The sequence below is a fragment of the Rhamphochromis sp. 'chilingali' genome (genome assembly GCF_963969265.1).
Source record: "Rhamphochromis sp. 'chilingali' genome assembly, chromosome: 3".
In the NCBI taxonomy this organism is placed as follows: Eukaryota; Metazoa; Chordata; class Actinopteri; order Cichliformes; family Cichlidae; genus Rhamphochromis; species Rhamphochromis sp. 'chilingali'.
The window spans coordinates 45,752,107-45,766,878 of NC_137931.1; the positions used below are offsets into that span (position 1 = coordinate 45,752,107).

At 44.5% G+C, this 14,772-nt stretch overlaps 1 protein-coding gene across 1 annotated transcript in view; it reads left to right on the plus strand.

Moving 5' to 3' along the window:
* cers1 (ceramide synthase 1) overlaps nt 1-14,657 on the plus strand; it is a 30,903-nt gene extending 16,246 nt beyond the window's left edge. The window contains exons 2-7 of the mRNA XM_080877252.1: nt 4,439-4,598; nt 8,113-8,293; nt 8,956-9,117; nt 9,286-9,433; nt 9,546-9,685; nt 11,813-14,657. Coding sequence (XP_080733378.1) covers nt 4,439-4,598; nt 8,113-8,293; nt 8,956-9,117; nt 9,286-9,433; nt 9,546-9,685; nt 11,813-11,855 — 834 coding nt within the window. The 3' untranslated portion in view covers nt 11,856-14,657. The remainder of the gene's footprint in view (nt 1-4,438; nt 4,599-8,112; nt 8,294-8,955; nt 9,118-9,285; nt 9,434-9,545; nt 9,686-11,812) is intronic.
* Nucleotides 14,658-14,772: the final 115 nt, after the last annotated feature.

A 14,772-nucleotide genomic window follows, 5' to 3' on the forward strand; every position in this document is an offset into this window, starting at 1 on the left:
AAAACCGAAGGGTAGATGGATGGAGTGGGCGGAGAGGACCCAAAGAGATGGTGGGCTGGGTGGCACGCAGCGAGACAAGAAGGGAGCCGTTGGCAGACTGTTACATAATCTCACAATCTGCATTTGAAACAAATGTTGTGGGGTTTGGGATACTCGAAGGCCAGAAGACCAGAGTATAGAGAGCGCACCTTTCCCAGAATGAATCTTTGGTATTCCCCAAAAACACCAGTGACTCAGTCATAAATCTGCTAACAGCCACTCGATGCTGTTGGGTCATATCACTTTGTTGAGAGTGGCATTGTCAAAAAATAGCCAGCACAGGGGGGCTGCCTTGCTGTGTGCATGTTACAACAAGTACTGAAACCTAATACAAACCAGGAAGGCCAAAGTAATAGATCCCTGCCTGCACGTCTACAAAGAAGCCAATGTTTTGTGGTTGTCATTGTAATCTTGTAGGGATTATACACAGTCACCAAAAAATATAACAACTTGGTTTATTATTGGACTTAATACTCAGGATGTAAGGAGCACCAATACACAAAAGGGTATAAAAAAGTAACAACCATCGATTTGCTGTACTGTGAGTTAGAGCCTGAGTCATACAGGAGCTCGCTCTCTCTCTCTCTGTCTATATATATATGTCAGGTGTAGGAGACCAGCTACTATGGAGGCAGAGCTTGACTCTGCACTGCATTAGCTGTGATGTGTACGCTGCTGTATGTGTTGATATTATATTGTATACACAAATATATATATAGGTGAATATCTGTATATCTGAGAAATACCTTCTAGCTATGCTTTGCATTCTGGGATGCAGCAGAGTACACAAGCTGTAGTAACTAGCTGTAAAATGACCCGAGGACTCATTTGGATGAGCGGCGATGTTTGGTCAGATGACCACATTTGTCTTTCGTTTATTTACTTTTGTTGCTCTCGCTGCAGACACATCTGGCCAATAAGCAGACTGAATGTTTGGTTTGTAGCAGCACATTTGGGTTGCTACGAGTGCAGATTTCTTTGTGTGAACAGAAACCAAACCAGACGAAAAAGCTAAAAGTCGTGCAAACTCGTGCATGATTTGGATCAGAGTAAACAAACTATTAGAAGTCAAAAGTTTAAAAGCGTTCAGCTCTTTTTTTAGACTTCCTCTGTAAATAGTTTTGGCTGCTATCAGTTTTTTCTCTTCTCAGCCTGAACAAGAATAGCAGAAAGAATGAAAAGTACTCAAATCCATAGACTCCAAACACAAGATGGACTCTACTCATCAAACTGTGGGACACTTTTCACTCATTGGCTAGCTACATGTTACTGTAATTTTAAAAAAGGACCACGATGTCTTATTTAATACAGTTTTAAAGGACAGATTCAACCATAAACTGAGGCCATAAATCAGGGAAGCACTTCTACGATAGTTTACTCTTCACACCCAGACGTCTGTCTTCCATAAACAGTCTATGCTCGTGTTAGACAGTTTTGGTACAGTCCACAGAAACACATGGTAGTGTTTGTCACTACACGACTGGGACAGACCTTTGGTTGTGTAACCCAGTGCAGAGTCGCTGCAGTGGAAACACAGTGACAGAAATACTGCAGATGACTCAAAACACATGTAATGCATGTGATGTGTGTGTATATATTTATGTAGTGTAGTGACAGACAAGTCTGGGCGAAACAGCCAGAGGTGAATATAACAGATAGGATCCATATTTTTTAACTTTACTTGGAGATGGATCCGGAATGAGGGCGACTAACCAGTGAGATATGAGCTGGTGCTTTTGCTGCAGCCTGTAGCAGACTCGAGTGTTTCAGCCACTGTGAACGTGGGAAAGCTTATTTTTTTGAGTGAATCGAGGGGGGTGTGTGTTAAAAGAGTGTGGGAGGGGGGCTGTGTGCTGACAGCTGGCTTCTATAAATAAATGTCGCAGGCAGGAGGGAGAAGAGGGTAGTGAGAGAGAGCTGGGGGTGAGGGGAGGAGACGGATGGGAGGGCTGATGGAGATGTACTGGAGACTTAAAAGAACGTGGACAGTGTCATGACTTACTCAGCACGCACCGTGTCTCAACCAGTCAGCAGCCCCGGCTGGGGATCGTGTGCCCCGCCCCCCGCGTGCTGCCTGTTCTTCTGAACATGTAACACATAATCTCACATCTGTGTTGCTCCATCAGCTTCTCGTCCTGTTTTGACTCGTGCGTGTGACGCAGACAGACGTCAGACCCAGAAAACAGCAGAGACACAAAAAAGCAGGAGAAGAAGGATAAAAAACCTAAAAACGGGAGTAAAAGTTAGAAACAGCAGCGTCATGCAGGAAAAGCAGAAACCAGAACGCTTTCTAATCTGCAGCCACGCTCGCTCCATTAATTTGTCATGTATGTAAAAGGATCACGGAGCCGTAGACCAGCAGCTCGGTAACAACTGATTGAGATGCAGCGTATCACTGACACAGCCAGCTTTCACTCTGCTGCCTCCTGTTACCGTTTCATTGCTTTCCAGCGCGTGTGCGTGTCGTTTGTGTACGAGGCGGTGAGCTGACTCTGGTTTCCTGTCTTGGCGCAGCTGTGCAACACTAAGCACTTGCCTGTCTGATTAATTTACCTGGTGCACTACTTCACCTACGTGCTGTGCCTTTGTCCACGTCTCTATTAGTTCGACGGTCACAAGTGATTCCTCCCTTTCATTCAAAATTAATCAATTATGCTCATTTTTAAGAGTTTCTGCTGCCGCGACAACAAAAGGCCTCACAAAGTGGTGGAAGTGAGTTTGGGGGAGGGCAACCAAGAAGATAACACAGGCTCAACGTGAGTGGGTGGGTCGGTTAGGTACCGCCTACACGGGTTTGTCTGATGAGGAGCCTCTTCACCAACTTCCTCTATTTCTGCTTGAAAGCAAAGCATTAGCAGACTTTTCTGGGGACTGGCGGTCATGTGCTGCTACTGTAGTCTGCAGAGGCGTGCTGAAGCTCGCGAGCTTCACAGACTGCAGGACGTCGTTGTTCTCCAAACCGTGCAGCTGACCTCTCTTATTTAACGAAGGGCATTTCGACCCCTGCACATTTTTTAGTGTCTGTTCAGTTGTTTGTACTTTGGTTTCATTCTGCACTCAGTTGCCAGATTATTAGGAACAATTAAACAAGCATATGATAGCCTGGCTGTAAACTGCAGTGGAATGAATCCTCAACATGCTGGTTTTACTTTTCAGTCTAGTTTTGAAGTGCAGAAGTTAAACAGATGTTTTATTACACTGTATACAAATGTGAGTAAATTTAGCACTGGCTGTGTTCGTTTCATGCCGTCCATTCAAGCATAAAAAAGGAACCAAACTATTTACAGACAACTTAACAACTAACTAATTGTGTGTTTGTATTTTTTTTTTCAAAAAAATGGCATGATGTGCAGTGTGTCCTTAAAGTTGTGGTAACTGTTTGTGGACGTCGTGTCCTTTAGAAATGGGGAGCAAAGACCTGATGCAGTCGGTCACGGTCAGTGGATAGTTGCTGTCAAGAAGCCATTCTTAAGATAAGGAAACAGGCAGAAAAGGCTGAGGTTTGCCAGATTACAGCAGAACTGGAGTGAAAATGAGTGGAAATAATAATAATGGAGTGATGAAACCAAATTTGAGATTCTTCGGCTCAAATCATCATCAGTATGTACGGACGAGGTGAGGAGAGATGCACACATCTGTAAAACATTTCAGTAAGAGGTGCTGGGGATCCAAATTATGGACGTAGAAAAGTGCCATCAGATTTTGGTCCACCTGACTGGCAGCAGCTTCAGTGTCAACATTGCAGTCATGCCAAACACGCTGCCAGTGCAGCGAAAGCAACCAGTGGAAGAGGATCAGTCATGGATTGGCCTCATCCGGTCAGAGAAGATGCCTAACAGACTTCAGACGCTGTTAGGAACAAAGCTGGTCACACCAAATATTGGCTTTCAAGCAAATTGCATTTTTGCCTTGCATACTGCATTTCCATATACTATTGCACATTTCAATAAATCGCTGTACCTACTACTTATTCACAGCTCGAGACTTTTGCACAGCACTGCACCTGCAAAACTCTCAAAGCTTCATGAAGCTTCATGCATGAACTGTTTAGCTTACTGGCAATAAACTTGCAACTCTGTGCAAAATATTTGAAATTAATTATTAATTATCTTTCTCAGTACTTGCAGTGCAGCGCAAGACAAGATCGATTCTCTAAAATGAATTATGGGCAACTAAACGACTTCCTCAGCTCTGCAGCCTCAACGTGTATCAGCCGACCGTGAGCAGAGCGAGCAGCCATGTTTGCCTTCCCAGACTCTCACTGCATGTAGAATAGATTTTTTAAAAAGCGTCAGTTTCCAAGGATCTACCCAAAAGTCTAGAAACAGCTCATTTAATTCTCAGCTCGACTTCCTCTGGTGTTTTTTTCTCACCGTCTCTCTCTCTGCTCTCTCTGCAGCCTCTCGGACAGTGGTGTAGGCTGCTGCCCAAAGATGCTGCCAAGATGCCAGAGAGCGCGTGGAAGCTGGTCTTCTACACCATGTCCTGGTCCTACAGCACCTACCTGCTCTTCTTCACCTCCTACTCCTATTTCCATGACCCGCCCTCTGTCTTCTACGGTACGATACACAACACTGATCACATGTCTTCTGTAGCCTGTGCTAACTGAATCCTAAGCTCTTCATCATACAGGATGCTACAAAACCCGAACAGGCGATTTTTAAGTCACAATTCTCTCAGCACTTTAACTTACACAGATACCGAACCTCTCAGCTCAGAAGCTGAAGCCATTTTAATCTAATGAAACAGCAGGAGCGCTGCCTAATCCTGTGGAGACACTGTGGGGGTAAAATGCCACCTTGAGTCCTCAAATAGGCAGATATTTATAGCAGCGCATGCAGGATGTGGTTCTGGTTTATGCATATTTGCAGCTTTTAACTGGTCACCTTTTATGGTTCTTTAGGATTTATTGTAGTTTTTTTATACAATGCAAAAAGCATATTTATTTAAGATAAGATAAGATAACCTTTATTAGTCCCACACGTGGGAAATTTGTTTTGTCACAGCAGGAAGTGGACAGTGCAAAAGTTATGACGCAAAAATTAGAATACAATAAGAATAAATACAGTACACAGCTGTACAGAATAGAATAAAATAATATACTATATACAGTAGAATAAAATAGAATAAAAATATACAATAAGATAAAAATAGAATACGAATGCTATATACAACTGAGTAAAAATACAACGATGCCAGAAAAGATTATTGCACTTAGTATTATTGCATATGTATGGATGTGTGTGTTTGTTCAGTTAAAGTCTTTATTATGGAGTCTGACAGCAGTGGGGAGGAAAGACCTGCAAAATCTCTCCGTCCCACACCGTGGGTGCCGCAGTCTCCCACTGAAGGAGCTGCTCAGTGCTGTCACAGTCTGCTGCATGGGGTGGGAGATGTTGTCCATCAGGGATGACAGCTTAGCCGCCGTTCTCCTGTCACTCACCACCTCCACTGGGTCCAGAGGGCATCCTAGAACAGAGCTGGCCCTTCGGATCACCCTGTTCAGTCTCTTCCTGTCCCCAGCAGAGATGCTGCCGCCCCAGCAGACCACACCATAAAAGATAGCAGAAGCCACCACAGAGTCATAGAAGGTCTTCAGGAGTGGGCCCTCCACCCCAAACGACCTGAGTCTCCGCAGCAGGTACAGCCTGCTCTGCCCTTTCCTGTAGAGGGCGTCTGAGTTATGAGTCCAGTCCAGTCTGTTGTTCAGATGAACACCAAGGTTCATTTACTTGTTTATACAGACCAGTATTTGTTAAAATAAAGCTATCTAGTAATAATTTATTCATGTTTTCCGAGTTCTGCCCCACTGTTTACAATAAATCAGCGGCAAATTGTACTTCATGGAGAGCAGCGCCGCGGCTGAGACCCTGTGTAGTGCTCATCATTGCATTGCTAATAGAGGATAGATGCACACTGGGGATTTCACATATAACTCAGTGGTGCCTTTCATAGTCTCTCAGCCTCTTCTATCAGACACAGAGTTGTCAAGGCTCCTGCGCCGAGCTCACAAAGGCTAGCTGACGGCGCCAGGTTCGTGTTTAATCGCTGCTTCGCTTTTAATAGCTGTCAGCCTGAGATGTGTGCAGAAGCTTTATTCCTCTACAAGGCTGGACTGTTACTAATGGAGGGAGGAAGGGAAAGAGAGATACAGCTACTGTGAGAATTTAGGAAATTAGTCGAAATCAAAGTGCAGTGACGGGACTGAGGAGGAGGAGTGTATCGCTGCCCCAAAGAGATGAGAAAAGCTTTGGTCCCCAGTAGAGGGGGAAAAAGGCTCCAGTTCCCATGCCTCCCCCTTGGCAGCTCCTCTGTTGTGATGCAGCTAGCGGCCCTCCTCTCAATGTTTAATGACGGACGGTCCAATCAATGAACTTTACACAAGGCCCCAACGTAACCCCATATCACTGGAGACGAGCCTTACTCAAACACAGGAGGAGAAAGTTTCCGTCCAACATCCGATAGGTTTCAGTGATATAAGCCAGGCTACATGCATTTAGCTCGTTTCTCACAGCACTTTAAAAACCCTCTGTAAAGCTCTCGGGGATAAACGCGATCGCTCCAGCTTCCTCCCATCCTGACTACCACAGCTGACCCTTCACTTCTGGTATCCCCTGGAAGTTATTGTCCATTTGCAGCGGGTTTCTTGCATATGTGTCACACTTAAATGTTGTTGAGCATCAAATATTAGCCAAAGATAAACATTTTTAAATGATGATTTCATTTATTAAGGGAAAAAAATCTTACCTGACCCTGAATAAAGTAATTGGCCACTTTTGTTAAGTCATGAATTAACTGTGAATGAACCATTAGCCACTGCCAGACCTGATAAATCAAGAACTCACTTAAATAAAACCTGCTGACTGAGTCAATTTAGCTAAAAGAGCTCAAAAAGCAACACGTCAACATGAGTCATTGACATCTATCAGTCTGAAAAGAGTTACAAAGCCATTACTAAGGCTTTGGACTCCAGAGACCCCCAGTCAGAGCCGTTATTAGTCACAGTCACAGTTACAGTCACAGCTACAGTCACAGTTACAGTTACAGCTACAGTCACAGTTAAGGTTACAGTCACAGTCACAGCTACAGTCACAGTCACAGCTACAGTCATAGTTAGAGTTTAAAAAAAAGCCTCCACAGTCGTCTGTTTCATGAAATGTGTCACAAACAGTGTGGCTGAGTCATTCTTCACTCAGTCACCAGCAGATGCTGATGGTGTTTGACTGTAAATGTTTCTGAGATCTAGACGCCACCACAATCTGATCTGACAGATACTGTGACTCTATTTTTGGCCACAAATGGTCGACAGTGCGTTAAACCACATTTTGGCAGAGACAAACATGTGCCTCCATCACGTGAGCTGGGGGCCTGACGTGAAAGGCACGCCTCTGTTCCACTGCAGTGACAAATGCAACGCAGTCGCCTCTTCGCCTTTTATCTTGTGAGAAATTGTGCAAAGAGCAGAAGCTGTCTTATGAGAAGAAGGATGTAGATAGGATGCATGTGAGGAAGTTCAGAGGTGAACTTCTTCAAGAGGCTGCACGACTCTTTGTGTTTATTGGAAGATGTTCTGATTTCACTGCGCGTCTCGATCCAAACCGAGGTCATCGTGCATTTATCGATTAACAAAGATGTTGATGAGCGGCAGGTAGTCATGTGTTTTAGAGGCTTTAAGAAGTGCACACATGATTGACTTGTGCACGGATGTTAATGAGCTCTGGATTTGAATCTCACTGTCAGCTGAGGCCTTTCTGCATGTTTGGTTGACCACAGTTTAATGGCTTAAAATTACAAAGTGTTACAAAAAAGTATTACCAAAAAAACCCCCCACAAAAGCTCGTTAAGACTAGAAACCCGTATCGCCCAGTGTGTGGTGTTGCTGCCCTGTAAACAGAGTATCTTTGTTATTTATGGTCGTGTTAAAGACGGCGTTGGCGACAGGAAGGGAAACAGTGAAGTCCAGAATAAAAACAAAATGCTTTACTGTACATCATTCATTATCTACATTCACAAGCGTGTTCTTAAAACACCTTCTTATGCAAGCAGGATAAAATTTCCCATCTGTCCCTGCAGACTGGAAGAGCGGTATGTCAGTGCCTACAGACATCGCCATCGCCTACCTGATCCAGGGCAGCTTCTACGGCCACTCCATTTATGCTACCATCTATATGGACGCATGGAGGAAGGACTCTGCTGTCATGGTGGTGCACCACATCATCACGCTGGCGCTCATCAGCTTCTCCTACGCATTCAGGTACTTTTTGTTTTTCAGCTCATTTTCTAACACAGAAGCACAAAATCACAGTTCATGAATGATTGTATAGTTTTGGTTGGTTAGTCGAAACACCAGTTTGACTGGAGGGTAGGAGGCAGAGTTTAGTGGAAACTAGAGCAGATGTGTTCGTTCACTGCCTTAAGTAAAATGCAAATTATCAGAAAAAAGTAAATCTGTAAATACGATTGCTGACAACATCGAGGGAATGACATTTATCACGTTACAGATGGCCCCGCCCCTCCCTGAGGCTGGCTCTGTCGGAGGCTTCTTCCTGTTAAAAGGGAGTTTTTCCTTCCCACTGTCGCCAGAGCTCTTGCTCTTAGGGGCTCATATGATTACTGTGGCTTTCTCTGTGTTGTTGTAGGCCATACAAAATGCTTTTGGGCAACTTTTGTTGTGATTTGGAGCTATATATATATAAGACTGAATTGTAATTGGACCGCTGACCTCTTCAGTGTTTTGAGGTAAAAAGGATAAAAAGCTATGTGGTGTGTCTAAATATCACATTGTACCGACCCAAAGAACAAAGACAACAGAGTGAATGTATAGAAAATGTAAAAGTCAAGTCTGCTTTCTTCTTGTCACCGAGCTCAGCATCTATCAGGATCCTCGTGCCACAGTCTGTGCTCTCTGCCCTCCAGATACCACAACATCGGGATTCTAGTGTTATTCCTGCACGACATCAACGACATCCAGCTGGAGTTCACCAAGCTCAACGTCTACCTGAAGTCCAGAGGAGGAGGCTATTACCTGCTAAACGACGTGCTGTCCAACTTGGGCTCTGTCAGCTTCAGCATCACTTGGTGAGAGATTTAACATCGGCTTATTTTCCTCAGCTGCTTGTTCTCCATTTGTTCTCCATCACGGTGAAGCGTTTTGTAGTCTTGACAGCATTATAATTATTCTGTCTGGAAGACGCTGAAGACGAGCGGATATGTAATACATTGTGTTCCCGTTTTCGTCTCTCTCAGGTTCTGGTTCCGTCTGTACTGGTTCCCCCTCAAAGTCATGTATGCCACATGTGTGTCCAGCCTCCAGTCCGTCCCCCACATCCCCTTTTACTTCTTCTTCAATGCGCTTCTCTTCGCCCTGCTTCTCATGAACATCTACTGGTTCTTGGTGAGGACACTGGTTTTGTCAAATGTTTCATTCAAACCCTGAAAGTCTTTCATTTTTGGACACGCCGTCTGATTTCTTTGCATTTCCTGTTTTCCTCCCCTGTTGTGTGCAGTTCATTGTGATGTTTGTAGTGAAGCTGCTGAAAGTAAAGGAGGTGAACGATGTTAGGGAGTACGAGGACGAGGACAGCAGGAAGGAGCCTCCAGCAGAAAACAGCACTGATGATGCTGGACATCACAACTCTGCACAGGGGTGAGCCCAACCTTCAGCATGTGTACTTTGGGTCATGTAATGTAGATCTTATTTTAGAGGAAACCAAAGCAGCTGTGCTGATGTTCAGTGGCAGAATTTCCACATTAATAAATTATTAGATTTAACACATTAGACTGTAAACGGTCCTGTTTCAACCATCCTCTCGGAGCGCTGCCTGACAGTACAAGACATCCAGACGTTACCAAAATACACATTTAATGATGAAACACATTTCTATAGCCAAGCCTTACTGGAATATGTCGAGTATACTAAACAAACAAACAAAACGGCGAGCCCAAAGCCATGCGAGCAGCTCTTTGATGCTGCGCTTTGTGCTTTGAGCTGACCGATTCATCAGCGAGAGGCTGAATCATCAGTGACAGCTTGAGTGGGAAGCAGACAGCAGAAAGCTATACAACATCGAAGCATCAGGTAAACGTGGCCTCAGAAAGATGACATCATATTTACAAGGCTAACGCCGGGACATTCAGGCTGGCGAGTGGATTGGAGCTAGCAGAGAAACTCAGTGGGTTCCTGGAGCCTGCACTGCATGTGCTCGTGGGTTCCCGTGTGACTGGGTCAAAGGAGAATTTGGGAAACTGGACATTAGACAGATTTCCCTTTATAATGCTGTTTGATGGGACACAAACACAGAACGCTACCCACTCAGTGGGATGCCAAACACTGCACTGATGTACAACACCAGTGGGAGGCAGCAATGTGCTAAGCTGTGAGACAAACTGAGGACACTGGACGCTTAAATTGTTGTGGCTCTAAGTAGCCGTGCCCTAAAGAATTTCCTGCTGTTCCACTTTAAGTGGGAACAAAGAATAATGTTATACTAAGGAAGACTTGAGACTACAAGGTCAATCAAGTAAGATGTAGGATCATTTTCTGGTAGACTTAATAGACAATGCTCAGGAGATCGCCCCCTACTGGCCAATAGAAAGACTGCCACGCTGAAAGCTGTGTTCCTCTCCTACATGCAGTTGACTGGAAATAATTGAGGAAAGAAAAGAATTAAGGTCAAAGTTCCTTCCCATTACTTCACGTTAATGCTGGTAAAGGTGGTTCTGTCGGTCTGCATAGCGTCTATTAGCTTGATGCTAATGATCCATTGCAAACAGCATGTATGACTGCATTAATCTTAGCATGCTAATGTTTAGCTAATTTAGCATGTTAGCAAGCTGACACTACAATTAGCGTTTAACGTAGCACTGCTAGCATTAAGGTAAGATGTGATGCTGTATATTTAAGCCTTTGTAGGCTACATTGTACAGCTGCTTAGACAAAGAGGAAGCTTTAATGCAGAGATAGTAAATTAATTTGACATTGTGGGACACCGGATGCTGGAGCAGTGACACTCCGCTTTCTGTCAGTGTAAAGACATTTAGCTAAACATGTTCTCAAGATAAGAAAAAGAAGTTCAGTTTCAACAGTAGTCTCAGTTTTTCTACATGACCAATGTGTAAAGTTACAGAAAAAGTTCTGGTACCTCAAATTACATTTGTTTATAACTGAAATATTACATTTTAAAATCCCTTTCACAGCCCGTGACAGAATTTAAAACCTCTGTTTTCACCTGGGTGCCGCTGTGTAAACTTGGTTTGCTACATGCTGTAATACATATTTGCCTGCAGAGCTCCACAGTCCCACAGCTCACCAACAGCTGGTTAAGCAGAAGAAATGCACTTTCATAACCTGTGGAAGCAGTTAGCTTACATCAAAAGTCACCACATGATATGATAGTCACAAGCTGTTTCCTGTGTAATCTGTATTTGCAGCAGTGAGCTTTAAACTAAGAAGTGCTGACAAAAAGCAAAGTGTACTTTTAGCTGAGGTTATAGGTTCATGTCGTTATCTGAGGGGCTGCCATGTGCATCCCTGCTGTGCTGTGTCTAAAACTAGCCTCATTTTGAATACTAACTCAGGTAGGCTGAGTTATCAGATGTGCGCTCCTGTCCCAAAGGCAAATGAGTTCGTGTAAGAAAGCCCTGGGCGTGCTGTTTGGTCCTTATCTGCCTGGCCTTGAACACTTCTGATATGCCCCGTGTCTGCTGATGTCTCACTTCTGCTGATCACCTCAGGATTCTCACTCCTTTCTCTCCCATCTGGCTTTCTTTCCAGGAAACACGTGCAGAACGGGATCACAAAGGAGAAGCATTTATAACAGGCCCTCCGTCGCCACCACCTGGCACTAGGCTGCTGGTACATGCAAGACAAAGACGCCCTCCTTCAGCGTGGAGCATGTTTTAAAGGAAGAGCATCTTGAAAGGGAAACATCGCGTCTGATGACTTTTTACTCTCTGTATTTGTTTTTAGAACATTTCAAATCATCGCTGTCATTTTGTTTCCAGATTGGTTTAATTGGAGCACTGTGAATGTTATTTCAGCCGACTTTTTGTCTTACTCTTGTTAACTTTACATTTGACAGATTCAGTAGAAACGAGCAGTTTGAATGAGAGCTGGACTGTGATTGTCGCGTACAGTTGTGCGGGGCCTACAGCACCCTGCGCAGCACCGTGCACAGCACCGCAGCGCCCAGGCAAGGAAAGGTTTTGGCCAGTAAATGGTTCTGTAGACATTTAGATATTTAGTAATTCCTAATGAATCGCTTCCTCCGTCTTACACCTCCGCCCGTCCTCTCTGACCTATGATATGAGGAGGAAGGGTAAAAAACAAACATGGCGCAGTGGTGTGAGAAAGGCTGCCTGGCCTTATGGCCGCTTCACCACATGTATTGATTTTCATATCATCGCACAAGTCGGTGGCTGGGACCAGGCGGCTCTGGCTGCCTGCTTTCAATTATCTTGATTTCAAAAAACCAGGCTGTGTGTGTGTGTAAAGTGGATGTTTTTTAATCTTTTGTTTCTCTTGTACTGACCATCGCAGGCATTAGGAATATCCACCTGTCATTCCTGTACGGAAAGTTCATTTGCTTTGTTTTTTAAATTATTTGTTCTCGTGTGTGTGTGTGTGTGTCGCAGAGCATCTGTCGCTGACATGAAGGCGTACAAGCTGGTTTAATGACAGCAAATAGCTGGACTTGATTGACTGGGTTTCAGAATCAAAAGATTTCAGGTGGTGGCGGCTAAAAAAAGGAGCCAATAATAATCATGGAAAGACTGAACGATGACAAACAAAACGTTATGTATGCGCAGATTATGGAATTCAGAAATGCATGACATCGGAATGATTTTGGAACTGCTATGAAATGATCACGAAACATCCTACAGCTGTGTAATCATGAAGTTTTTACTAACTCGTCCTAAAAGCGATCTGTTTGTTTTCTCTATGTTTTTGGCGCAGCGAGGCCACCGAACACAAATATCCCAGAAACGTTTCCCCCAGCCCAAGGGAAGATTTTTCTATGATTTCTAATTTGAGCATATTAATAACTTGAACTCGAGTGAAAGGGAACTGTTCCCTCGGTTTTCCCTCGCTGGTTTCCAGCTCGCACTTTAGTGGGAACGGCCGCTGTCGAAAATAAGGGATATTTCAGTTTCTCCACCTTCTCGATCAAATTCAAGCGCTTGTTTGGATGAACAGCATGCTTGTGCTGCTGGAGCAGGCTGCAGATGTCGTCTGTCCCTACGAGACGATCCGCTTTGCTTTGTGTGTCTTCCACGCTGCTCGCATCGTGTTTGGGGGGGGGGGGTTAGAGCTAACTTATTTCCTTTTCCTTAGTATCTGTTGGTGCAGATTATCTGCATTGATTTATTTTAATTTGCTGCTGTTATTTTTCCTGAGAGAGAGCAGTTTGTATGTCAGATGTGTCGTTGTTTTTCCTGCTGCGTGTGAGTCGCTGATCGTGATCTGACAGCCCAGGTCGGATATTTTCGGGGGGGGGGCTTGTCCATCTACGTGGCAAACATCTGGATCTAGTCTCCGACCTCTTCCATTTAATCTGAATGCGGGCTTGCGCTCGTTTTACTGTAGTGGTGACACATCTGTACTGTAGGTGACACGGTTGATCCGACATGTTGCTGTGAGGCGAGACGATCCGTAGTTTGCCGATGAGCTCAGAATGAAGTCTGCAGTAAACCCTCAAAAATCCACGTCCTGGATCGGGTGTGACTCGCCCCCTAAAGCCTGACGTGGCGCTCTCAGAAACGTCTCGTACAACTGCGCTGATGTCTGTACAAGTAACTGTTCGTGGGGTGGGCAGTATGGTTATGCGTAACACTAGCCAATGTGCTAACTGCTTCCACCCTGGTTACTGTCCTTCAGAACCTCATTGTGTTTTTAATCAGCAAGTACAAATTATGAATATTAAAAATGATCATTATGACAGATTTCACCCACATCGCCCACCCCCGGCTCAGAGTTGACTAAAACCATCCTGTCAACACTGGCTTACAGCTGAGGTCGTGTGAACTTGACCTCATCGCTCCCCATCAGCGCACACTAAGAACATCGGGGCGCGATGTTAAAGTGCACAAACAGGACCGAGACGTTAGCAGCAGAGCCCGCTGTGCGCTCTCACCTCATCACCCCCACTCCCTTATGTTTAGGGGAGTGATGATGAATGAATGAAGGACTCACAGGACCTCCTGTTGCAGGTGATGGAAAGTAAAATGAGGATGTATTTGGTCCCTGTATGCATACAGTCGCCAAAGCTTCATAACTGACAGGGCGACCTTACTGATGAGGTCCAATCAGGTGTTTTTGTTGTTCAGGTATGTTGGCTGGTTCGCAGTTACTAAAAATGTTTTAGGGAGTGACGACACAAAGGGAACTTTCCACAGACTCATCGGTGTAACGGCATCTTTGAGAAGTCACCTTATTTAAGAGGCTGCAGTAAGCGGATTATTACACGTTGATCTCGGCACCTCAGCTTCGTCCTCGCCCAATAAACAAACAACAAAAATGGCGTTCAGATTGTTTCTGGTCAACATGGAAGCTTTTTTTCCACCACTGAAAAACAAAGGCAAGTAGAGTTAATCAAAATTTCAATTGCAAAAAGATGAAATAAGAAATTCAGTGGCAGAAACAAACTTTCAGAGACTGCCTCAAAGTTTTTGACCCAAAGCTTTGTCATGATTTGATTGTGCCAAAATTTCCACCCGAGCTGATGAGGCGAGTGT